Raw genomic sequence first — 27,216 nt, 5'->3', positions numbered from 1 at the left:
AAAAAAAAAAAAAAAGAGAGAGAGAAGAGAAGAGAAGAGAAGAGGGGGCAATAAACAGTCGCGTCACGCCGGCTCGTACACTTTTCCGGTTAATTTAGGTGCGACAGTTCTGTCTCGGGAAGATAATAAGTAAATTAAAAAAACAACAACAACACTCGCTTGGCTCAAATACGGACAAGGGATGCGTCGCAATGACGTCACAAACCTTAGACGGAAACATGAGCCGACAGGGGTGGGATGGATTTGGAGGTGTGTGTGTGTGTGGGGGGGCGGGGGGTTCTCTCGGAGACTGTTGCGTGGATTGATGACGAACAGACCCCGGGGTGAAGGTTGGTTGCCATGACAACGCTGAAAAGGCTGTGATGATGGGGGAGGGGAGGGGAGGGGGGAGGGAGGGCAAGCATGAGGAGATGATGAGGATATACATATTCTGTTCTCGCTCGGTGAATCATAGCCACTCATTAGCGGCAAATCACAACTGCTTCTGTGAATGAATGGGCCTAATGACTGCCGGGGTGGCACCTCCGCACGTCAGCGCCACCGCCACTGCTGTTTTCATAGGGGTATGAAGAGCCTAGTGGCTGCTGCCAGTACTCTCAGTCCATCCCTGGAAACTCACTGATAATTTCCAAAATTCATCACGGCAGATTTGATGCACTTTACACTTTACCCAAGGCTCGCGAAAAGCCTTATGTTGTGTATTTTTCTGTCCTATAAATACAGCCACGGTTGTTTGTCCTTTATTCAAATATCTTAACAGGAGAAATTTGACAAAAATAGAGAAATACGGTGACGCACTACACAATGCTAGTTTTTCTTTTCCAATAAAGTCCATTAGCTGTATCAGCTGGGGTCAGTTTAACTGCTGTGCTTAGACCCAGATCTTCTACTCAAAGAGATTTGATAAGATGTTCTGAAACCTGACGTGCATAAACCCACAAGGCAATGGTCAGACATTCTGAATGTGCAGTTGGCAAGAGGAAGAGCGAAAATGATTGTTTTGCTCCCTACGATGTCTTCCAGGAGCCACTCTGAGGGGCCACGACCTGGGTGGCTTACTGGCGCGTTAAACTGGTGAGCGGCAAGATACACTTGTGACATATGGTCATGTAATATGTATTAGATGTGGGTGTTTCCTACCAGATTGCACGCACTGAATATCAATAATGTTATCATTGAAATTCAGGAAAAATCGCGTTTGCATGAGTTTAGATAATTGAGTAATTTAGCAATGACATAATTGAGTGATTTAGTAGCTCCCCCTCACACTCCAGTAATTTAGTTCTAAGTGACTCTTAAAGGTGCACATTTTTATGCACTGTCATCGTGTACAGGCGTTTTCTGCCTTTATTTTGCTGCTCATGGGCCTCAGGCACTCGTACGCGGGGAGGAAGGACTGTGCGTACGCCACACCCAGCGGCAACGCGCCGCTGGGTGTGGCGTTTGGATTGACTCACGAACAGGAGCGCGGATCATGGGTTTGAGCAGACGTTGACTAACAGGTGGCGACATACAGGAGGAAAAGGGAAGGCGCGCGGAGAAGCTTTGTTGCGAAATGTTGGGTCTCGGCACCCTTGCACAAGTGGGCTTTGGTGCACAAGGGTGCATTCACATTTAACATGAGGTTATAAAGACATAAACAGAGATACCTACTGGACTTTTATTGCAACTTTTTGTTGCCCCTCCCGCCGCCCCCCCTTAACACAATCACAATCAGTGATGCAATAACAACCACCGAGGTTTGCAGAGGTCCATGGGAACAAAACAGTGTGCAGATGTTGCTGCAGGAATAGTCAGAGCCAACAGGACTTTGCAATTAGTGTCATTTCATAACAAATAATCGCCGTCGCCTGGCGTCCCACGATGTAGGACAAAGAGTTGCTGTTTGCACATAGTTAAACCTTTGGCGACAGTATTTGGCCAGGCTAGCAGGGTGTTGTCGCAGGAAACTGTGTTTGCCCTCCTAACAAATGCTGTGTGTCTTCCACCTGCAGGACTGCATTATCGTCGTTACGTACAACAACAACAACTTAAATCTGCTTTTCTTCCCCCAGTACTGATGCTCGCTTTGAACTTCTTTGAATGTCTAAATGCGTCAAGTTGCTGCCATTTGATTGGCTGGGTAGCTGTTTGTATTAATAGTTTATTTATTTAATTTATTCAATTTTATGCATAAGAACATTTGACCTATTAAATGGCAAATGAGTATAGAAAAAAAGGCTTCTTTTTTTAAATTCTCTCTAAAGTTGATTAGAACATAAACACACATAAAAGGAAGGACAAGAGCAGTCACAACTGCACGGTCTCATTGCAGAAATGTATTTTTTTCAGAATACACCAGACAAAATTTGCCCCTTCTCAGCTCAATGGGGAACTCGGGTTCTGAAAATGGGATGATTCCCTATGTTAAGGGGTGGCTGGCAACCCTGGAGGCTCTTAGTTGGACTGTCACGTTTCCAAGATGCAAAAAACAATAAGTGCCTGACACCTAGTGGTGAGCTGTAGAATGAGCAGGCCGTTTCCCAGACTAGGAAAAAAAAAAAACTGTAAAAAAAATAAATAAATAAAAATAACTAAATAAAAATGATGTTTTTCTGATTTGGAGTTAGTAAGTCTTTTTTTCCCCCCCTATTTCTGCTAAGTCTGTCCTCATATGATACTGCAGGCTGTGAAAACAGTTTGCCATTTCATCAAACGGTGTGGTGTGTGTGCAACTACGCCAGACTCTTTTTTTCCAGTCGCTTGTGTGAGACAGAAATGCCTCTTTCTAGGACATGGAGGAGGAATGTTTTGGTAGATGCGTCATCCATTTTTATTTACACGTATAGAGGAAAATATTCTCCGATGTTGCGACAGTTGTGCGGTGCAGACATTTAACCATTTAACGACCGTCCATGTTTCTCGTGATTTTTTTTAGAAGCGAGCTGTTTCAGGTTTGGTACGGTGTTTCGACCAACCTGATCTACAACCTCACCACTAGGTGTCAGTAAAGCCCATACACTGGACCTTTAACTTGCAAAGTGGAGAGGGAGGGAGGGAGAGAGAGAGAGATAGCACATCTCAAGGCTATTTCCATAAATGCCAGAAAGTGGTGAGTACAGATGTGTGCGTGCGTGTGTGTGTGTGTGTGTGTGTGGGTGTGTGTGTGTGTGTGTGGGTGTGTGTGTGTGTGTGTGTGTGTGTGTGTGTGTGTGTGTGTGTGTGTGTGTGTGTGTTTGCTTGCTCTTTTCTTTTGTGACATTTCTGATTTCTCCTATGACTCATAGAAGGCTGACTCACCAAGGCTCCTTCCTCTGTGTGTGTGTGTGTGTGTGTGTGTGTGTGTGTGTGTGTGTGTGTGTGTGAGAGCTGAATATTGACATGCCGGTCCTTCATCGCTTCTCATCGTTCTCGCTGCCTCCCTCCCAATCTTTGTCCTTTAACTTTTAATGGCATCCGTCCGCCCGTTTAACCCCCCCGCCCACCTCCAACGCAGTCGCCTCCCTGGAATATTAACACAGCCCTTGGCTGCCTGCAGCCTGACTCAACACCCTCTGAGACCGGGGCAGTGCGGCTTCGGAGATTTTTGCATCGGCTCACTGGTGAACTTGACGCCATGCATTTGCGTGCATGACGTTTAGGTGAGGTTCCTGTGGAAATGGTGGTGGGAGAATTTGTTTTTCACCTTGCTGCGAGACAGATGAAGGTTTTGATTTTCCTTCTAGATTTAACATTGCACACTAAATGTCCTGTATCATGCAGAATTCGCTTGAGTGTCACCTTTTTTTGGCCCTTTTTTTAAACATATTTACTCCACAACGAAGCATCAGTTTTTTTTAGCGAGAAGTGTGAAGGTCGGTGTTTCCGCTAGAGGCTGCAAACAGATGGCTAAAAATACTGGAGATATAGAAGCTGTTCACATGGACATGGAACGAATGTAGGAGTCGCCTCATACATTTTTATTTTATTTTACAGACTCCAAACACAACCTTTGCATTTACATTTTTATGACACAAATTTATCATATCTGAAACAATGACGTCAAAGTCCCAAATCTCGCTTACCTTGCACACCGACAACTGAAGCAACAGTGGATTACAGTGTCGCTTAAGTTCTACCAAACCTTTCCTGCTCGACCTTGCACATTCATCTCCATCTCTGATGACTTCTCGTCCGTTTGCTTCGGTTCGTTTTAACAGCCCTTGGCCACTTGCATGCATGCAACAGCATTCATCAGTGTCGTGTTTATGAAAAAAGATGAAAGAAAGAAAGAAATATTAGCATTCACAAAAAGAAGTGCAGACACAATCTGATGCACATCCCAAAGAGCAATCATGAGGGATTATGGTATTTAGAGGTAATAAAAATAGAAGAAGAGTTACATAAGATGGCTGATTACTCTCTTGACCGATTGGGCATAAAAAGAGTTTGACCAGCGTCCAGGCCGAAGTTGACGTGCCGACTGCAGCGGGGCGTCTGGGGATCTATTTCGAATAGTGTTTTTTATTTGTTTTTGCAGGGCCTTGAAAATTCCCTAAAAGCCAGAAAATCCACAATATCACAAAAGGTAAATAATTCAAAGCTGGAACACATCACGAGGACGGTCCTGGAGGAGAGAAATGTTAGTGTTGAAGATAGTTTGATGTTCAGATATATATTTCATGAAGCCAGAACGCAGCTGAAAGAGCCGAAATGGCTCCCCGGGACCTGAGGTGAACCGCGCAGCTACCCCGGCGCTCTCTCGTCAGATGCGCACTACAGTCGGCCGGCGTTGACGCACAGGTATCGATTTGGCCGCCGCCCACGCCTTTCGGCGCGCAACGCTCGAAAAACGTGCACCTCACACGTTGCCACGTACGAATTATCGCAGCGCAGACGGAGGAGGAGTGTGGAAAGGAGGGAGGCGAAAGGAAAAAATGGGGGAGGGGGAGCCGGGTGGGGAGAGGGGGGACCAGGAGCCGTTGGCAGCCAAATGGGATGCAACGTGTCGACCTCTGACCTTCACCTGTTACAGCCAATCAATAGCCCCCGCACTCCCAGGCCCGCCGCCAATCAGCGGAGTGCTTCAAAAATACCCACGAGGCACCTGTGGAGTGGTGTGTCTGAGGACAGCGTCGCCATGGCAACAACATCATTACCAGAATAGCTCTTTCTTCCACTCTTTCGCACTATTTCTGACTCTTTTTCTCCCTCCGTCCTTGCGTTTCGCTCCTCGCCTCTCCTTCCCCTCTGCTCATGCGGAACATTTCTCCTCCCCCGTCCTTCCCTTCCCTTCCCCCCTCTTTTTTTTCTATCCCCAAACCCTTTTATTCCCTCACGCACCTACCTCTCTCCCACCACCTCAACCCGTGCCTCTCCTGCCCCTCCCCCTCCCACCTCCCCTCCCTGTCCTATAGCCTTTTCTTTTTTTTTAACCCATTTTCATCCCTCATTTCCCCCCCCTCCGCCGCTGTTCCCAGCGCCAACCGCCTCATCTATCTGTTTTTCAGTCACATTGTGAGAGGAGCGGCGGATATTTATAGCCGCGGCCACGTGTCCTCCTCTCTCTCCCTCCACGCTGCCCTTGTAAACAGCGATGAATGATCATCGTGTTTTCGCCTTCGTGTTCAGCGTCAAACTCCTAAAAACCTCGCAGTAACTTCACTCGAGCGCTCGCGTGCTCAGAGCCGTTTCGAAATCCATCCCGAAAACCTCTCAGGCTTCCTCCCAAAGTGAGATAAGGTCCTACCGCATTGGTTATGTAAGATCCCATTATTGCACTGCCGGTGTATAAAACATCTGTTAATGTGCACAAAATACATATCACTCTTCTTTTTTTGTAGTTGTTTTTGTGACAAATGCAGGCAAACTGAGATTCTGGTCTGATGTATTGCTGCTGATGTTACTTCAGAGGTGAGCCAAACCAAAAATCAACCTGATCGAGGTGCATTGATTCCACATATTTGAAAAATCGCATTATTCATTATTGTAGCTGATCTCTGTGAAACTATGGTGTTGTGGATTCTTTTTGCCTGCACAGTACTAGCACATATAATCTGACCGATTATTACATGCCTGTGTACTAAAATATTTCATCATATTGAAAAGGGATGATGATGTTTTTAGGGGACGTATCAGTCAGGAACTCCCAGACGTCCACATGGCCTGAAGCAAAATAACTGTGAACCCCTTTAGGTTGAATTCCTTTTATAAATGATTCATGAATTTTGTGCTCATTTAAATATTCAGATAATACTAACATATTAGCAGAATAATACTTACAGCGCTAACAATAGTGGTGACAGTGTTCATTCATATTCAAATCATTCACTTTTGCTGCCATTGGTCAAGCGAGGCTACTGTTTGTACCACACTCTGAGGCAAAACAGGAACAATACTGAGTTCTATCTATCTATCTATATGTGAAATGGGAGACGTAATTGCACATATGGTTTAAATAAAGTTTTCTGAATAGGATTTAAAAATTGTTATAAGTTCATAGGTATCTTTAAAGAAAACCAAAATAAAAAAGCATTATGTCATTGCAGCATGTATAAATATCATGTCAGAACCAAAATTGTAATGCCCTTGATTTTCCTACCAGGTCTTGAGAACAAGAAAATCGTGACATATCACTCACAGCTCTAAATGCATTGTGTTATATTTGGCGGCTGGGCTTTGTACAAAGAGCACTCTGCTGAGCCGCATTCGTGGCGCGAAGGAGGGGGAACAGGCACGGTGGGGCGGGGAATACAAGTAAATGTAAAAGGTGCATTTCAAGTGCTGTACAGATCAGGCACCAATTAACAAGAACAAAAAAAGGGAATAAATTAAAGGGAGGAAGTCCGGTTGCATATCTTCTTGGAAAGAAAGCAGAAACGGCACGTCAAAAACTTGAATAATATGCCCTGTATTCAGTTTGCCAATTGCATGCATTGAAGGGGAATCAGCTGAGACATCAGGTGACGTGGGTTGCCTCTCTTAGAGCAGCTGATTGAGCTCACATTAGAAGGTTAGCTTGACTTCCACGGACTGTCAGGACTAAGACAAGGCTCGGTTTTAATGGAGCCAAACCAGGACTATAGGCAAGTACCTGATAGGCAGTAATTTGTTGTAAACCCTAACAATACAGTCAAAAATGGGAAAATCTGAATATGCTATATTTTAATTGAAAATACACTCTTCAAAGTGTGCTGCACTGATTATTAGACTGTATTTTTAAAGTCCCTCATCGTATGCATTTTCGACAGTATTTTTTTCCTCCTTCATTCAGGACTCCAGTGGACCAACATATGATTAATTCCCCAAAATCTCCAGAGATCTTGAGAAGATGGCACTTTTAGCCCTCTGTTTACAGCCTCCTGCAGATATTCTCAGTTTGAGCTTCTGAGGGCAAGAAGGGAAACAAACAGGAGTATCGGTGGTGTATTGGTGCCCTTTATGAGATCACACAGGGAGGCGTGAGGAAATTCTAGCCTCCATTGAGAAGCTAGTGACAGATGTTATTTAGTTGATTTCCCCTTAACTTTAAAACTGGAGACTGAACCTGTGAACAGCAAATTCAACGTAACGGCAAAAACTATCGAAAAGCACCTTTGGGATTTTAGCGGCTAAAGAAAGAAACTGTTGAAAAATGGAAATTACGAACACTTTACATGACTCTAGACATACACAAAAGTCGCATGACACGATGTGATAATAGAGCAACACGGAGCTTGTTGAAGTTGTGTCAGTTTGACAGCCCTGCTGATGCTTTTTGACTGACGTTTTTTAGCCGACAATTGTTCCGACCAAACATGTCCCCTCTGTCTTCGCCTTAATTCGTCGAGACCATGCGGGAAGCACGGGAGAGTAAAAGCCGAGGCGTGCTGCGGGAGAGCGAGAGAGAGAGAGAGAGAGAGAAAAAAAAAAGCCCCAGCGCCGTCTCTCGTCTATTCCCTGCCATGTCTGTCTGTCTACCTCCATTGGTTCCTATTGAGGCTATTTTTAGCCCCAGCAGACTGGTCACGTGGCAGGAGGAGGACGTCAATAATGTTGTTGTTGGTGGTGGTGGGAGAGGGAGAGGAGTGAGGGAGCGACTGTAAATATGGAGGACTGGCTGCGATAGCAAGGCGAGACTCGTTCCCGCTCGTTCAACACGCACTATTTTACTCAGGCGGGCGAAGGGAGTCGGAAGGAAGGAATAAAAATACATAAATAAATAAATAAGAAGAGCCGCAGTCGAGCTCGACGGTGCGGAGGGAGACGTCGGCGAGCCTCGGCGGGGAAGGACGCCGGGAAGGAAGCGACCTTTGCGCTAATACGCGTACCGAGGCGGACCCGCACGACATCCACGGTAACCGTGCGCTTGGGAAGAAAGAGTGTGCGAGCCTGCGTGCGTGCGTGCGTGCGTGACTGTACTACAAGGCGGCGGCGGCGGAGGGGGAACCAGTGGAGTAGAAAGCCTTTTCTTTAACGGCTATTTGCCACTCTTGCTATCAGTATTACTAGGACGCTGTTAGCACTCTGAGGGCTGGAAGGGTTGTCACAATACTCAGCCTGGAGCTAACTTGGAAACTGTTCGCGCTGTACGGCAGCAGCAGCAGCAGCAGCAGCAGCAGCAGCCAACAGCAGCAGCAGCAGCAGCGGCTAAAGGACGAGCTGACACCTGACAGCCACAGGCGGCTAAAGAGCCACGGCGAGCCGCGGCAGCAGCTACTGATTAGCCGCGGGGTTTGCCCCGGACTTGCGACGGGCAGAAGTTACCGAGTCGTGCACAGTGCCGTGCCCGCTGTTAGCGCTAACAAAGGGCGGCGGTTAACACCCCCCACCTCCGACCCTCCTTATTTTTTTATTTTTTTTGGGTGATGGTTAGTGAGTGGCCGCGAGCCAGCAGGAAGTGTAGGACATTTCGCCAATTAACTGTGCAAGACACCGGCTGGCTACCTCTCACACGTCCTGTCGTTTTATGTACTGACTGGAAACCAATTCCAGTGTACATCACTTGAGTTTGCAGTTGTCTCTGTGTTGGGGTTAATCCTCAGACTGAAGACAGGCAACCTTTGGCATCATCCATCGTTCTTGTCGGCCAGTGAATATCCTGCGAGTTTGGCCCTTAATGCGTCCTTAATTAATCCTGAACTCCTCCACTTTGTGGCTCGTCTGCCTTAATATGACAATTCCATTATAATTTCAGAGGATTAATTGAATGTTACCCCCTGCCATTAATGCAGCGCCCCCAGGAAAGACTTTGGTTGCCTGCCCAGCACCCAGTCGTGAGAACTCGCCTGTCCAGATACACCGTGGATACTCTCTCCCCCCCCTTTCTTGGCTCCTCCTCCATCTGGCCTTTTTCACAATATAGACAAGCAAGGAGAGTTGAGGTCGGTGTGGGAATTGTTGCACTGAAGCAAGGTGTTTTAAAACACACTGGGCACTCAACCAAATTCATAGACATACTGTAGTTTTGTACCAGAACAGCTGGGGTTGCTGTGTCAGTAGGAGGGGCGTCGACCTTCATGTTGTCGTGAATCTTTTTTTTTAAAAAAAATGACTTTGTAGCCGCCTGTCACAAAATTACCAAACTGCTGCAGGCCATGGAACCGGTCCCGGATTCATGACAGCGAATCAACACCCTGCAAAGGAAAGCATTTGAATGGCAAAAATCCCTTTTTGTTTACCCACAACACGGACCCTGACAGGTCACCAGTTCTAGACAAGAAAAGGTTAACAGAGAAGAGCGGAGCTAGAAGCAGAGCTCTCGTCCTCGTGCGGGAACGTGAAGAATCTTCCGTCGCCGTGTGCTGGAGCTCCGTCTTGGCGGAGACATTTACAAAAACTGTTTTATTCGGCGGTTCCTTACCGGAATTTACAAGGTGAAGTAGTAGTTGGCATACATGGGTTTTTAAATGTAGGGATGTAGGTATATAGTGGAACCTCATGCATAGTGATGGTGCGCCATTATTTAACACCTCCGCTTGTCAACATAAGTATGTAAATATTTATTATACATACATTTATTGGGCCTCATCTTGAAAATTGGCTAAAACATTCTCCAAATGGTGTCAAAATCTGGCCCAGTCGAGCGGGTTTAGGGTTAGCTGACCCGCAGAGGTCGTGTCTTTGGCTGTCCCCGTCTTCTTTCTCGCCTCGTGTCGTCGGCCCGGCCGGCCGAGCGCACGGCTTCGCTTCCTCCATAGGAAAACGCGAACAAAGGGCACTTGTGTGTTAGCGCACATCGTCATCTTCTGCAGGCTGTCCGCCGTGCGCGGCCCTGCGCCGTCAGCCTGCCAGATGCATTGACGTGAAGTTGAAATATTTCTCTCTGTTGAAACCGGTCATATGGTTTCTCACAAGCCCCGGGGGCGGCCGCAGATGCAAACTTGTGGGTTTGAGTTTCCAAGTGTGCGCTCTCACTCTGTATTTAATGTCCCGGAAAGGATTGTGTAAGCGCAGGAGTCTTTAAATCCGTCATATATTTTGTCCTCCCCGCTTGCATTTGCTCGTATTTCTCAGCTGGCCTTGCTTATTGCTGCCTTCCTCTATCTTCTCTGGTCGTAGAGGATGACGTAGCAGGAGGCTTTGTGTGGGGGAAAATTGACATACCAGAGTGTGAACAATGTGTCTCTGTTCAATCAAAAATCTGAAATTTAAAAAGCGGAGTGTGCGGCCTTTCGCCAGTGCGATCTCTCCTCTCCAGTCTGGGCCGGCTACCTCGCCAGCCCCTCTGCGTCTATTCTGCTCGCTCACTGCGCGGCGGTGACGTAGCCCGAGGAATTAGGAGCGAGCGCCGGCCGCGTCGAGTCGCTGCGTCCGGCAGCCTTTTGCTCGCTGATGAGGGCTGACCTCCGCGCGGTTCCAGCTGCTGACAGTCCAGTCGGACGGGTGGCGGCGGCGGCGGCGGTGGAGGCGGTGGAGGATTTGCAGCTCCATCAGAAAGCGGAGTCAGAGGTCAGACATTAGGGGCCAAGGGTCCCTCCATTAGTTGCGTAAGAGCTTTAAGGGCCATACGGCGGATGGCAACCTTAAAGTGTCCAGGCCGTCCTCTTCCGAGGCCCTGCCGCTTCCCTTTGAGGAGGACTGATGAATTGGCGGGCTGATTAATCTGCCCTTTTTTTTTTTTTTCTTTTCGACAAAGTCGGCACTGGCCAGCCACCGCGTGGAAGCACGTAGGCACGTAGGGTGTGCGAGTTCGAGGGGGGCGCTGGACGAGCTCAAGCCAGTGTCAATGCTTGTAATTGATAAATGTTGGTTGAAGTTCAGCATTTTCTTTTTGACTCCTTTGTGATTTTGATGATGATGATGATGATTATTTTGATGATGATGATGATGATGATGATGATGATGATTCGCCGTAGCAGTCGTTGCTGTGAATTCTCGTTCCTAGCGGCGATCTCTACCACCGAATGCCACTCGCGAAAGCCGCGCTCCTTGAAAACGTCACGTGATCCAACGTCTCCGCCGCAGGAGACGCCGTACACGATGCCCAGCGTCCCTGTGATCCCGACTGAAGGACAAGCGGTGGTGGATTTTAAAAAATATATATATATCACACTCAAAGTGATTACATTGTGTGTTTTATTTCGCTAATTCATCCTGTTGCCGCCCAGGACTCCTCTGACCCCCCCCCCCCCCCCCTTCACTGGATCCAGTCATTTTTTATCTTTCTCCGTGTTTTTTTTTTTATTTCAGGCGGTTGTCAGCCGCCCTGTACTTCTCCCGGTGTCTTCCGTGTGTCACCCAGTGGCCTCGTATTCCCCTTGTAAACAAATAGAAGGCGTCATCGCCGGCGCTGTCGCCGCGCCGTAACGACCGCCGAGGTCACTGATCAGCCCTCGGGGATTTCTTTCATCGTGCGCGTTGACAGCCGTGAGCCGCCGCTGCTGCTGCTGCTGCTGCTGCTGCTGCTGCTGCCACTGTCCAGGTGGAGGTTGTGTGCAGAGGCCACTGTTTGCTGACAGATCTTCCGTGAACGCCGCTCGTGCGCGCGTGTGTATGTGTGTGCGCCTTTGTGAAAATGCCAGTCGGAGCAAGCGGGGGCGGGGTGGAGGGGTGGGGGTGGGGGTTGGGTGTACCATCCGGGGTTACATTTCAAACGGCGTCGCTCGCTCTCGCTCACGCCGGCCTGTTTGTTTAGGGAAGAGGCGCTCAGGTGAAGTGTTACCACGGCAGCCGGCTCCCCCCGCGTTGCCAGGCAGCACTTCCTGCTCCTCTCCGCGGTGGGAGGGGCCAGGTATTTTAGGAAAGGATGGTGCGAAGACGAGGAGGAGGAGGAGGAGGAGGAGGAGAGAGAGGGAAATTATATTCCGGCTCGCTTTGGAAGTGTATAGACTCGGGACTCGAGTGGCAACTTGATCCGTTCTCAGAGCGAATTCATTATTCATTATTTTTTTCTTTTCACCTGAAAATGTGCGAACAGACTTGGGCTGCGGCTGCCGGTGCTTTACCTCACTGAATGTCCTGCTCACGTCTAATGACTGGCTTAATTGTCGGATCTATAAAAACACTACAATCATTCTTCATTCTGGTTTTATAATTTGCTTTAATTATGTTACTATATACTCTGGAAAGAACCTTGTGCACTGTTTGGCTGTTGGAAAAAAGAAAAGAAAAAAGAAACACTTGTAGTTTCTTTAGCTTGAGATTGAAAACTAACAAACAAACAAAAAAAAAAAAACAGCCAGAAGCCACAATTAAAGTTTCACAGAAAAATAATGAGACAAGCAAATGCAAAGGAGGATGGAGGAAGCACAGGAGGATTAGATATTCATTTAATTATTAAAATTCTGATTGTCTACTTTGTTACACTGCTGCTGATGGTTGATGGCTGTTGTTTCTTAAGCTTGGGATGAAAAAAAAACAAACAAAAAACAGCCTGAACACAAAATCAAAGTTTCACAGAAAAGAAAGGTTGAGAAAAGTGACACAAAGCGAAATGAAAAATGACACAAACATAATCATTATCAAAAATGCATCTGCCACATTCCCCTGTCTCCAGACGAGATGCACTCCTCTCGTGAAGGCCAAACACTTTGCTTTGTTTTTGCTTTGGTTTGAAAATGTCGAAAGTGTTTTTTTTTTTTTTTTTTTTTTTGCAATGTTTGGATGAATCATCTTCGTTATCATAGCTTGGATAGATTTGTTACCTTCAGCCGTCGCAGAGCCTGCTAGGGAGGAGAACATTTTCAGGATTTATGGGTTCCAAATCAGATGCTGTTGATGTTTCGTGAAAAAAGCCAATATCTTTTCAACCTTTCCAGCACTTGTACTTTAAAATCTACATGTACTTGGACCTAAACTGGACTCAGATCATAAAGCAGGAGGTCTTTTTTTTTTTTTTAAACGGAGGAGGATGAAATATCTAATACATTTAATATAAATGTTGTTTTGCACTTTGCTTCGCTGCTGCTGCTGCTTGATTGGCGTGGTTGTTTTGAATCTCTCTATTTTGACGTACAAGTGGGAGTGTGAATTCTTGAGCTAATTTATTAGTCACATATTTTTATCCTGTGTGTGTTTGTGTGGATTGTGGGGGGGGGGGGGGGATCAGAGTTAAACGCGTCACTGCAAATCACCTCAGACGCACACCAGCAGTCCTCGAGCACAATTAGGGTGTGAGAGAGTGACGTTTTCTATTCATTTATGCCTCTTGAAAGTCCACCATGACGCATATATAATTATTACGTAATTATTACATTATTACATAATTATTACACTATTACATTTTTTTTCCCCCTGCACCAATTCACCGCTCGAAACCGTTTTTGCCACGCCGTCGTTTTTTGAGTCATGAAAGACATGACCAGTAGGTGGCAACAGCGATCAAGCATGCTAGATTTAAGCAACGCCATACAGCTTGTGATGCATTTCCATTTTTTTTTTCCCCTTCCCCTCTTCTCCTTCTTTTTTCAATGTTGGCTCAGGTGCACAGCGCACACAGGAATCAGTCAAAGATGGGGAACAGAGAGACACCAGTTCTTTTAAATACAGCGAAAAAAGTTCAAGCCAAACTCAGCCAGGATTCTGCTTATAAAGTCGGAAAAAAAAGACTATGTACAAAGGAAAGATGTGCTGCAGAGGAGTCACAAACGCAGCAGATATTGTTTCCATTGAGTGGAAATAAATTGGTAAATTAGAACGTGGCATTTGTGTAATTACACAGTAATACAGGTATTATAGTAATAGTAGTGAGAAAGATGTTTGTCTCATCTGCCTTGCATTGTTTTATTCCATCTGCATTCCTTTGCTTTAATTGCTCATGCAGCAAAGTGTCATCCTCAGCGAGAGAGAAGCTAAAATAAAACTGAGGATGCGATTTTCGAACACGGGCCCGTGGGTCCGCCGGCGCTGACGGTCTCGACGTTGCCCCCTGCAGAGACGCCGACGCCGGGGGGAGGAGGCCGCCGTCCGACACATGGCCGACGCAGAGGACCCACTTTAGCGCTCGCCAGACACACAGCTCGCGGACACAGCAGAAGGGCCGAGAGAGGCGTGGAGGGAGAGAGAGGGAGAGAGAGGGAGGGGGTTCGACCTTCATGAATTCATCGCACGTTTCAGGTACGTCTCCGCCCCGAGCTCTGCTCCCTCCTCCGATGCGCTTTGTTGGCGATCCGTTGTTGCGCCAGCGCACGCCGACTTGCGGGTCGTCGGCCTTGAGACGGCGCTGCGGCGTCATAGCGTGTGTGTGTGTGTGTGTGTGTGTGTGTGTGTGTGTGTGTGTGTGTGTGTGTGTGTGGTAGCCTGCGAGAACTGCTGTGTGTTTCACCGCCGTCGCCGAATCTGTGGCTCCATCATGTTGTTGACCAGGTCGATTCCAGGTTTCGTTGTTGCTGGTGTCCCATGGGAGAATTACCAACATCCAGCATGCAATACATCATCTGAGATTAAAACACATCAGTAATTAATGTAAAAAGTTCAACTTTACCTTACAATACTTAGTCTTTGATTAAATATCCAATTATCTATCCATCTATCTATCTATCTATCTATCGGTCTGTCTATCTGTCTATCTATCGGTCTACCTATCTATCGGTCTATCTATCGGTCTATCTATCTATCTATCGGCCTATCTATCGGTCTACCTATCTATCGGTCTATCTATTGGTCTATCTATCGGTCTATCTATCGGTCTACCTATCTATCTATCTATCGATTGATCTATCTATCTATCTATCTATCTACCTATCGGTCTACCTATCTATCTATCGATTGATCGATCGATCTATCTATCTATCTGTGGCGGCTGCTGGTCTTTCAAGGAGGGGAAGCTCATTTTCGGCCTACATCATAAAATGCATTTGTTTACTTATACGTAACTTCTACCCTCAATTCCTTTCACGGAAATGACCTGTGACCCTGTTGTACCAACTAGCCGTCTTTTCCAGTGTCCTCTCAATGGCCAGCAGAGCTAGGCTGCTTAAACTGTCTTGGCACATGGTATTGTGGGTTCAAGACTTGTTCTGCTTTAAGGAGGAGAATCTCCTGTCTACACCTGCAGATGTAGCTCCAATCGTTGCCACTAATGACAAGTTTGTACAGCTGAGGTGTTGCACTGTCCAACTCCATGTCTTTCAGAAACAGCAAGAAATCACACCAGCTTTCCTCTCTTGCCCTGCAACTATGTGCAGCTTGCTGGCAGCTAGCTCGCTAGCTGGAGCTCCCGAAGTGTGACCGCCTGTGAGTGCTTTGTGACGGGGGAGAGGCTCAGCAGCTCCCGCTGTGTCAGAAGTCAGAGTCTCCAAACACAAGCAGCTGCAGTCTACAAAAACACCAGTAATAGATGCTGGAATTGTCGCTAGACGTTTTTAACAAAGGTCGCTAAGAGGATCCGTAGAGTCTCGGGATCAACTCAAAACAACGGAATGAACAACTTGAAAACTGCTCCGGCTGATTGTTTATACTTCGAGATCGCTGATTCGCTCATTTCACTGTCAATCAAAAAGGGGCTCCGCCTCAAACAGATCATCCAATCATCACGCAGAAGCCGGGCGTCCGGGCCGGCCGTGGCCAGCCCACTGCTCCATAGACCCCCAGGGACGCCGAGCGTCCGATGGGCGGGACAAAGCCCAGCCTTCATCCAATGACCGCCGAGTTTCGCTGCAGTGGATCAACCCACTGCATGCTTCCCCATTGAATTGAATGGACGCTCAGCGTCTGCACGGTCTCAGCACTGTGACGCTGCGGGGATGAATGAGAAGGAAGTCGCGTCGGTTACCTGCGATAAGTTGCTGATTCTGAACGAAAGATGAGCGCGTTCGATCGCATATTTAGTCAATGGAATGCACACACAACAGTACACGTTGGACCACTTATTCTCCGACATTTTGGGGGGAAGCTGGGCTTCCCTCGCAGTCTCAGAGCAATCGCCTCTGCTGTCCGTCCTCCAGGGCAGGCTCTCTTCTCCACGGCCTACCAGGAGGAGGCAAACGGAGACGTAAACGAGACCGTATTCAGCAGTTAGAAAACAGCTGATTCTTAATTCAGCCGTAGAGGAGGGGGAAGAAAAAAAAACAAAAAACAAGCCCTCGCTCTGATTGCACGTATTTCTGAATTGCAGGAAACAAACACGAGGGGCGCCGCTCTGGGAAATTGGATTGGATTATTGCGAATGTTTCTCGCAAATAAACAAAACCAAACTCCACGCCGCCGCTGACTAACGAGGAAAGCGATGACAATAACCCGCTGAATGAACTCATCAGGTGCTGCCTCTGGTGTTTTTGTGAACATTTCCCCCGTGTTGTCAGTCTGTCACATAAAAAAAAAAAAAAAACCTTCAAAAGTGTTTCGCGTGGGTTCAGTTTCCCCTTGGGGTCAAGGTGCCGGCGCCCTCTGACCCCCCTCGACCCCTCGGCCCGCCGGACCCGGAGCGGGAGCTGCTGCGACGCGGTCACCATGGACGCGGATATCGGCGGCGGCGCTAGCGCTAACGCTAACGCCGGAGTCCTCGCAGACACACGCAGACGGCAGCAGTGTGACTCCAGGGGTTGATGCGCCTCAAATAGAAATGCAGAGATGAGTCATCCGCCGAGCCGCTGCTGCTGCAGTGGAGACGCACACACGAGCACGCGCTCGCACACACACACACACACACACACACACACACACACACACACACACACACACACACACACACACACACCTTGAATTACAGATGTGTGTTGCGCCAGAGACACTTATCAGGATGTCGGGCGTGTTTCCCGCTCGGCTGCCCGTCTCTCCGCCGCCGCTGCGATCGGAGCGGAGCGAGTCTTTTTTTTTTTTTTTATTCAAGCCAGCGTCGTCGCACAACTTTGCGCGACAGAACGCAGCTGCCGCCGCCGCCGCTGCTCTTCCTCCTCTTCCTCCTCTTCCTCCTCCTCTTCCTCCTCCTCCTCCAGTATTTTATCCCCGCTCCCCTCCTCCGCTTGTGTGATTCAGCCCTGCTAAAAAATCTCCCCCCAAGCAGGGGAGAGCAGGTGAGGATGATGGGGGCGACCGAGGTGGCGAGGAGGAGGAGGAGGAGGAGGAGGAAGAGGATGAGGAGGAGGTGGCGATGGCACGACGTCGCCAACGGAATGATTCAATGGAACATTATCATTCCTGGAACGGAAGCCGGACGCAGAGGCGTCCCCAGCAGTCATCTGGCCTTTATTGGAGCTGCATTCTGCAGCCCATCTGTCTGTCTGTCCGTCCGTCATCAATCTTTTTGCCCCCCCCCTCACCCCGGGATAGACGGAGGCCGTCCCGCGAAGCCCAGAAGCTCCGGGGGAAAAAAAAGAAAAGAAAAGAAAAAGTCCAGCTTCGCTCACTTAGAAGCGGGCGGAGCGGCTGAATGGAACAAACAAGGGCTATAAATAGCAGCCAGCAGTTTCAATTAATAATACCCACACAGGCTGATGCACGGTGAAGGAAGCCAGCGGCCAGCGTTGGTTGGGTTATTTTTATTTATTTATTTATTTTTTCTGACTGGTTCCTCGAGGAGGAGCCGGCGCAACATGCTGCGTCTCACGTTCCACGAGTTTTATTTCCGTGCGCTCTCACTTCAGGACGAGCGTCCGAAGTTTGAGTCAAAAAGCTAAAAATAAAAACGGCCCGACCGACTCGGGAGGAGACGTTTCAGTCGCCTCCGCTGTGACTGAATCGTATCAGCTTCACGTTCGGTTCGTCCACTGCTTTCCGAGGCCTGCAGGCCGTGTTTGAACCAATCGTTTTCAAGCTGCAGGTCAGATTCGGCCTCTCCTGCGTCCTCGTCGCTGATTCAGGTTCATTCCGGCCCGGTTCAGACGGAAACATCCGGGCCGAGCGGCGCTCTGTTTATCTGCGGTTCTTTTTTTTTTTTTTTTTTTTTACACCGACGCGTTAGATTCGTTATTGATGGTGCCAGGTTTCTGTCGTCTCTGTCTGTCAAAATGAAAGAAAGTCTCCTTGCAACCTCGTGAACACGACAGACGGATGGTTTCAATTTTTTTTTGAAGGATTCGGACGAGGAGTCCAAAGTGTTTTTTTTTTGTTTTGTTTTTTTTGAAAGGTTTCAGCTGGCACCCTGATAAAACTTCTTCAGAGGAAGATGAGGTAAAGGGGGAGGCGGAGGAGGAGGAACAGAAGGAGAAGGGGGATGAGGAGGAGGATAAAGGAAGAAGAGGTGCAGGAGAAGGAGGTAGAGGGGGAGGTAAAGGAAGAAGTGGAGGAGGAGGAAGAGGAGGAGGATGAGGAAGAGGAGGTAGGAGGCAGAGGGGGTAGGAGGAAGAGGAGGAGATGGAGGAGTTGGAGGAGGCGGAAGAGAAGGAGGAAGAGGAGGAGGAAGAGAAGGAGGAAGAGGAGGAGTTGGAGGAGGAGGAAGAGAAGGAGGAGGAAAAGAAGGAAGAAGAGAAGGAGGAGGAAGAGAATGATTGACAGGCGATCTGCGAGCCGTGGCGTGCGGGAACATGACAGTGCCGAAAGCCCCCCTTCCGCCAAGCCTTCCCCCTCCCGCCCCTCCCCCCTTCCCCCCTCTCCACCCCCTCCCCCCCCCCCCCCCTTCACCCGGGAGCTTTAAGCTTTTCTGCTGCCTGCGTCTATTTTTATCGCCGGGCTCCGCCTCCTCCCCGCCGAGCTATTTCCAGCCACGCTCCCTCCATCCAAACACCCCCCCGCCCCCGCTCCCTGCACCCCCAACCCCCGACTCCTCCCCCACCGCCTCCTGTGTTTGTAAATGCGTCTCCTCTTCCTCCTCCTCCTCCTTCTTTTCTCCCCGTTCCTGCTCTTTAATCTGTACGAAAAAAAAAAAAAAAAGTAAGTAAGTGCAAAAAAAGAGAGCGAGAGAGCAGTGAGCCAGATAGTGAGCCAGATGGGTGCAGCTGAACAAAACCAGGACCGGGTCCCCCGTCACCTTTGACCCCTCCACCCCGTCCCCTCCCTCTCTCACCCGCCGCCCTCTTGTTGTGGCGCCCGCGTTGACTTTCTCCCCAGCCGTCCAACTGTCCTTCCCACCACCCACTGATCTACTTCCAGCCTCCCTCTCTCTCTCTCTCTCTCTCCCTCTCTCTCTCTCTCCCTCTCTCTCTGTCCCTCTCCTACTCTCCCCCCCTCCCTCCCTCCTCCTTTTCTCAGCGTTCGTTCATTCAGCAGCTCTGAGAGCGTCACACCGGAGACGCGCACTCCGGCACGCCCACCCCTCACCCTCGCTCACTCACTCGCCCGCTCGCACGCACGCCGACTCTGGGCGGCCGGTGGACATTAGCGGTCGGACGAGCAGCTGTCCGCCGCCCGGCCGCTTCTCTCCCGCGCTCTCCTACCGCCGTGTGAACGAGTGAGTGCGTGCGTGCGTGCTCCAGCGCGCGTTTGGGTTTTTTTTTTCTTTGCCGGCGGTGGCGGCTGGGGGGAGAGATTGGAACTCGCAGCTTCCTCAGCCCCTCCATCCTCCCCTCTCTCTCTTTTTTTCTCCCCTTTTTTGCATCTCCTTCTGCTTTTTTCATAACGCCGCTGTTTGCCCCCCCCCCTCCTTCCATTTCAAGCTCTCTCACTCTCTCTCTATATCTCTCGCTCATTCTCTCAGCTCTGCGTTCTAATTTTGGAAGCATGGAACCTCGGGGAGCGCTCTCCCTAAGCTATTTACGTCCTCGCCTCTCCTCCACCTCCTCCACCTCCTCCGCCTCTACCTCCTCTCCTCTCCCTCCTCTCGTCGTCCGGGAGGAGAGCGGCGCGAGGATCCTTTGATGCACGCGAGCCGGGGAATCTGGCTTCTCCCGCTCGCTACCAGTCTTTGCTCCGCCGCTCTCGCGTGCAGGATGTGCTGAGTGACGAGGCTGCAGCATCACGGCGCCTCAGTCGGAGCCCCGTCCGTCCGTCCGTCCGCCCATCCAATCTTCTTCTTCTTTCGTGGAAATACCCGGAAGCCGAGGTTTTCTTTAGAACCTTCGCCGTCTTGAGTTTTCTCACCCTCCGGAGGGAAAGGACTCGGCTTCGGGAGGACGCCGGAGGAAGCAAACTTTTCTCTCTTTTTTTTTTTTTTTACACCATCTGAAACGCACGGGCAGCTGGTGAGCCGCCAGAGTGTCTTTTGCGAGGATCGGGACTCCTGGCTTGTCGATCGGAGCGATTGCCTTTTTCCGAAAGGTAGCTTGTTTATTTTGCGTTGGGGTTGGACTCGAGTCCCGAGAAGTGGAGACGGGGGGCATGAGCTGAAGAGTGGGAGACCACCCGAGCACCAGGCAAACTGCACGGCAGCGGCTGTGCTCCCGCAATCCTGTGCATCCTCCGGCCAAGAAGGGATACTTTTGATGAATTGCACATTTAAAGCTGGAGGGCTTTTCTGACTCGGAGCACCTTCGGACGGAAACATCAGATTTTTCTTTTTTTGGTTTTCGCTCTTTATTCACTCCTTCGCGTCTCCTCCTGCCCACCCGTGGCAAAATCTAAATAAGACCATGCCATCGTATGCGTGGTACTGACTGGGCAGCCTTCTTTTTTTTTTTTTTTTTTTCCTTCTGGACTCTCGGTGACAAAATAGAGCGTTGCCTCTGGCCCTGGCATGCTGTTGCATCCCACAGTGTCAGGATTGTGCACCATGTTGCAGACCATCTATGAGACCGAGTCCTGCTTCTCCTCCGCCAGCACAGACGGCAGCCACCAACCGCTGGAGCTCCTGAGTGGCAACAGGAGCTCCGGCAAAGCCATGCCCACTGACGGTGAGTCATCCCTGGCTAAGGGAGAGGCGGGGAGGGCGGCGGGATGCAGCGCGCTGGAGGCTTTTTTTGGAGGGCTGTCGGACGAAAGGCGTCGATGAAATCTTTATTATTTTTGCTTTTCCTAATTAATATTTATTAGCCGTGGGCGGCGTACATTGCTTCTTCTCAAACTGTGAGTACCACGTATGCCCCCCCGAGGCGGGCAGCTGGGAGGGGATCCGTGTTTCAGTAGTTAATGTAGTTTGTCCACCTTTTCATCACTATACTATACAATTTCACTGCCATCGCTGTCCTAAACCTTAGTTTTTTTTTTATATTTGTTTCATTTGAAGGCCTACAAAATCTTCAGAGTCCGATAGTTCTGTTACTGTTATAATTTGTTTCAGCGCGGCACCGCTGTTGTTTCCCTCTAAAGCCGAGATGTTTCCTACCGTTGCAGACTGCGTTTACACCTCCCAGCCAGTAGGTGTCTCTCTATTCTGCATTGCTGATGAGCAGGCTGGCTAGGCGAGCCGCATATTTGCAGACTTGGAATAGCGGGAGCAATTAAGACGGCTTGTCCTGTCAGGAATCATTTGTGTCACGGTGGCAACAGAACTTTCTTCGGACGTGGCTAGTAGGGAGATGAGCCCCACGCTTCCCTTGACTCTTGACGGTGCAGCAGTTGAAAACTGCGTCGGACTTGCGCGGTTGCTTTTCTTGTTTTATTGTCATTCGGTCGCGGTTGAAACTTCTGCGGTCCTTCTCGTTGTGCTGCTGCTGCGCAGACTGACTGACACTGAGAGGCTTGTTGTCAATGTGTGCAGTCGGCCTTGCGAGTGTTAGCTTTACCGTTCCAGGTTTCTCTGCATTGTCCGACAACACAAGGACGAGACCTTAGGTCAACAAAGTTTGTGCTCTCGGCTCAGAATTCAGTTTCTTTGCCAACAGCTCATATATAAACCTATTCATAACTTTTTTTGCCCTTTTTTCTTCTTCTTCTTCTTCTTCTTCTTCTTCTTCTTCTTCTTCTTCTTCTTCTTATTATTATTATTATTATTATTATATTACCTAATAAGTTCAAGTTCAAGTCCCATTGATTGTTGCATCCCGTATCATGTGAAATTTGTCCTCCTAGTCTCAGGGCGGACACACTACCACTGGTCTACTGAGCTGGTAATATAGATGGATGTATAGACCTCGCTGGCCTCTAAGGGTTTTGAGCATTCTATGTGTTATAATTTGTTTCTGCATTGTTGTCTCTGCGTGTAGAGACACGTGTGCCTGTAAATTGTTTCAGTAAAACTTCAAAGGTTTTTTTTTTTTTTTCCGACTTTAAAATGACCGTCCTCAGTCTTAGGGCGGTCCACGGTCCGCTTTTCACTTCCTCCGCAGAAAATGACAAGAATGCACCAGGTGCCGTTCCATAAATCACACTCTCTTGTTATTTCCAACCAGAGCCACTGCTCGTTTTTCGGGTTTGTGGATGACCTCGATTTTTCACGAAACGCCCCTCTGGACCAGGAGCGCTTTCCTAGTCTTCGCGTGACGCCGTCCGCCTCATGCGGAAACTCCATTTCGGATGTAAACACAGCAGTCTCTTGGTTGGGGTTTTCCAGTCGAGCGGTTCAGCAGCGTGCGCTTTGCTGTCGGTATCCAACCTGTGGAGGAGAGCCCGGTGACCTCGCGGCAGTTCTGCCAAATTAAGGGGAGCTCAATTTTGAGTCTGGCTCAGTTCCTCTGTTTGATGCCAGCAGGTTGTTAGTCGGTACAAGTGGTACGCACGTTCGCTCTAATCTTCTTTTCGGCTAAAAGCACAATGTGGGCCTCGTTGGGGAGCTGAGGTCAGGGTGCAACTTTTCTTTGCGCGCTTGTGTTTGGACCAAGCGGGCTCAGCGACACTTTCATACATTGGTGTTGTGAGGGCCATGGGGCTGTTCATTGGCATCAATCTCAAACAACTGAGTCAACTTTTAAATGGGCTAATGTGTGTCTGCTGCTGCAGTTGTGTGCTTTAGGATGCAAAGCATTTTCCCAGAAATGAAGAAAGTCCATCATTTTCACTTTGTTTGCTTCGCTCTTCAAGAAAAAAAAACAACAATAGTTGTGATGTCACAAAGGGCAGCAACACTTTCCCCAAGTTGGCTCCCACTATGACCACCTTGGTCCACTTGGCTTTTGTCCAAAACAGGAGGAAGGTCCAACAAGGCATTGTTTTGTTTTTTTTTCGCAGGAAGACAAAACCAAACAGGGGGCTAAATGAGCTGAATGAAGACTTTAATAGTTTGACTGAGAGTCTGGCATGAAAAAAAGAAAACCTGGACCTTTAAAGATACAGCAGTTAGTGTGTTTTTTTTTTTACTCTAACTTTAGTCACAAATATTACATAATAATTGCCTTGTCTCAACTCGCGCCCCCAGGAAACTGTTGTGTTACTGAGAAGTTGCTGCGTGCTTCCTGTTATTCCTGTTCTCTACAGGAATCAAATCTGGTGGTTGTTTTTTTTTTATTTATTGTTTTTTTCCCCTCTTTTCTTTTCAAAAACAACAACCACTGGTGCAAAAATGCTTCGCGGGACCGGTGAAAACACATTTTTTCGGTCACATGAGCGGACTCGCATTTGTTAGTCCGTCTTGCTGTGTTGTGTTTGCTGTATTTTTTCCCCCACTGAATTGTGTGCGCGGTGCAAAAAACAAAAGTCCTTCCCGTGTAAACGGTGGCGTCTTTAAAGAAAAAATTCGAAATGCCGCAGCAGACGGCATCCGCTGTGGATGACCTACAGCCCCCGCCATCCCATAATACCTCTGACCCGCCCTTGGTCTCCGTGGCGACGCGTCGCATGTGACTCCCTCTTTCTCTGTAAGCTTCTAATTTGACGAAAGTACACACAGCCATTTTACTATTTTTACCTCACTCTCTCTCCCCCCTTCTGCCTCTATCTCTCCCTCTCCCGCCCCAAACCCCCCCCACCCCCCATCCACCACCGATGTCACGCCGCCTATTTCCTTTTCACAGCGCGCAACTAACAAGGGGAAAAGGGGAAATGATGAATATTGGTGGCGGCAGTCTCTTATGAAGCCTCCATCGCGTCGGGGGCTGGCGTAGCAGACAGCGACCGGGACGTTTCGTAACGCACAATTTTATGTAACCCGCCGCCTATTTAATGGCTCTGTATGGTAAAATGTAATCATGGAGAACAGGTTGAAGGAGGGGCGCGAGCGCTCAGGTCCACATTTGGTCCGAGGAGCCACGGTGAGGAATGGCCCCTCGCGAAAACAAAGTCGTTTTGTTTTTGTTAGGCCTCGCGTCCTCCATGCAACAGGGTTTTTTTTTTTTTTTTTTTTTCCGCGTCGGAGCGTCTGCAGCTTTGACGGCTTCGCCTGTTTTGTTTTTTTCTCGCTCACCTTGGACGAAGCTCGCTCGGAGCGGAAGCGTTTTGCGTCTTTCCGCGCGAGACGTAATACCTCCAAGAGCTGAGGTTTTAGACTTAAACGCGAGCCGGCAATGCAACGCAGACTGGGATTTGTGTTTCAGATTTCAGTGACTTCAGGTTTCATACTCCTTTATTGTCATTCAGACGTTACCTTGCAGAACGAAATTACGATGCATTGGTCAAGATTAAAAAAAAAAAAAATGGATTAACGGCATAAAAGAATGATTAAAAACCAGGTCAAATAAAAGGTGGCAGTATAAAATATAAACAGTTTAAGTGCAAAAATGTATGTGCAAAGCAGTCATAACAAACAAACAGTGTCTTTTGTTAAAGTCTGTGCATAAAAGCCTATTGCTAAAACAATAGGTGAATTCAGTTTCTGTCCAGTTTTTGCGAAACACTGATTTTTCCTTTTTCACATTGGAAAAAGTGTCCCTGGTTTTTCTACATGGTCTTTACATTCCGCTTTCAAATATCAATATATATGCGTACATACATTTATCTACGTTTCTGTTTTACTCGCCTTTCCTCAGCGTGTCTGGGACAGAAACACCACAGTTGAATTCTTTATATGGTTTACACATGCCTGCCATTCAAATCGGATTCTGATTCTAATTCTGAAGTGCAGCTACAGAAAATCGAATAAGAATATTTTTTTTCTTTTTCTTTAGTTTTGTTGAATTGACGGAAAAGACGCACGCTCCACAAACATACGAAATTTCTTCGAAAAGTTCAGGAGGTGCACGTCCACTGTAAACAGCAAATGTAAACATGAACAAAGTCAATACGAGGAGGAGACAAGTGTTGCTGGCCTATGATTGTGTCTGTATTTAGTTTTGTTCCCATCATATAAAGAGAATTCCTTTTTTTTTGGACAGTTTTTGAAGTATTTTTTCTGAATTACACAAATTTATTATAAAAGATATATCATATCAGCAGCTAAACCGAAAACTTTTACCATGAATATTATATAGGAAAATAAAACAGTACAGCAAACTATTTTGTAAAGGGTTAGTAATAAAAACAGAATCAAAAAGGTTGGAATCAGAATGAATGAGATTCTTCACTCTCTAGTGCTTGGCCTTTGAGTTTTCGTCGGAATTTATTTCGTTTTTCTTCCGGCGTATTTTATCTTTGCCCCTTGGAATCTCGCTGTGCGCGTTTCACTGCATGAGCCTGGCGGCGACGTCCCTGACCTGGCTCATGAGTGCAAATGAGTTTGACTTGTTGAAGTTGGAAGAACAAAGGGAGGAGCACTCTCAGAGAGAGCGAGAAAAAGAGAGTAGGTCACAGTGTTAGACAGGCTAGTGTAAAAAGTCTGAAGTATGCCAGAGCCTTGGGCTCCATAAACATGTCAGTGTTGCTTGTGTAACTTTACTCACAGCAGGTAGAAGTAAAAAAAAAAAAAAAAAATTCAAAATATAAAAAAAACAACAACTTGTGAGCTCATCAACAAGCTATTAATAGCGTTTAGTTCCAATGCAAGGTAAAGAAAAGCCTCATTGCAAACTCTTTGCTTTTCTTCATAAATAAAATGTTTATTTGTTGTTGTTTTTCTCTATGATTGATTTATAGAAATGACCATTGCCATGCAATAAATCAAGTGTTGTTTTGATACTGTTCAAAACGACCAAAAATTCAAGGAGACATTTAGGAAAGTTAATTGTTATAAGCTGAGTGACCCGGGGGGAAAAAAACACCTTTGCTTTTGGCGCTTGAATGTGTTTTCAGCCTTAAATCCACAAGAAAACAATAACACCTGTGAGCATTTAAAACCAACCAACAAACAAAAAAAAAATAGTTTAGTTTAGTTAGTAATTTTTGCCTACAGTTAAACCTTAAACAGAGGCTTGTGAGTTGCTTTTGTATTAAATATCTGACATTTGCCAATTCATGTCCAGAGCTGCGAGGCAGCAACAAGTGGCTAGCGCCTACAGTGCCCCTGCTAGCTGGCCGGCTAGCCGGCTAGTTAGCCGTGTGCCGCCGCCCCACTGCGTTTTGTCGTCTCATTTTGTCTCCGTCGCGTTTCAGTTAGACAGCGGCCGGGGACAATCTCGTTAGCTCGCCGCTTTTCGCAGGAAGCACGGCGGCCGCAGCCGCAGGCTATAATCAGCTTTCTGTGCGTTGGCTTCGGACACGATGCACTCGCGGGACAGGCTGGATGCACAGTGTGTCTTTTTAGTCTCTCGACTGTGTGCCCACCCCCACGGCGCTCGCATCTGCGAGTGTGTGCGCGGCGCTCGCTTCGGAGGAGGCCGACACGACCGACTGAAATGCTGCCTCTTTGTCCGACTGTACGTTAGTGTGCGCGAGTGTATGCGCGAGTGTGTTTACCAGACTATAAATGTCTCGGCTTTGACGTCAGACGCCGGCTGCTGTGGAATGCTGCTCTCTTGCCAAGCAGGCCGTTGCGCACACACACACACACACACACACTCAAAGGGCTGGACTCTCACGTACACACACACACACACACACACACACACACACACACAGGGAGACTTGTGTGTGTTGTAGTGAAAGGGGAGACACGTGCGTCACAGTGTAATGCCAGAATATTTGTTTAGGTGATTTAGATGTGAGTGGCTGCACACACATGCACACACAGCCGTGTCTATCCCTGGCGGTTGGGTTTTATTTATATACAAATATATATATTTTAACAGCTTCTTCTTCTTAAAACGGCAAAATAAAGAACCCGCCCAAAAAACGGAGTGTGCGACC

General features: G+C 48.0%; 1 protein-coding gene across 5 annotated transcripts in view; it reads left to right on the top strand.

Annotated features, from left to right (window-relative positions):
* Nucleotides 1-7,992: 7,992 nt before the first annotated feature.
* The window catches only part of hdac5 (histone deacetylase 5), a 42,715-nt gene continuing 23,491 nt past the window's right edge, over nucleotides 7,993-27,216 (top strand). For 2 of the 5 annotated variants that reach the window (XM_076023717.1, XM_076023718.1), the window contains exon 1: nucleotides 19,854-21,080. In XM_076023717.1, the coding sequence (XP_075879832.1) occupies nucleotides 20,924-21,080 (157 nt within the window). In that variant the 5' untranslated portion in view covers nucleotides 19,854-20,923. Of the gene's footprint in view, nucleotides 8,294-14,311; nucleotides 14,494-19,853; nucleotides 21,081-27,216 lie in introns of those variants that run through there. The other 3 variants (XM_076023719.1, XM_076023720.1, XM_076023716.1) reach the window with 3 other exon arrangements.

This window comes from Nelusetta ayraudi, unplaced genomic scaffold (assembly GCF_046127955.1).
Source record: "Nelusetta ayraudi isolate G7.1 ecotype Tasmania unplaced genomic scaffold, CSIRO-AGI_Nayr_v1 ptg000016l, whole genome shotgun sequence".
Lineage (NCBI taxonomy): Eukaryota > Metazoa > Chordata > Actinopteri > Tetraodontiformes > Monacanthidae > Nelusetta > Nelusetta ayraudi.
This window is presented reverse-complemented; position numbering and strand designations above follow the sequence as displayed.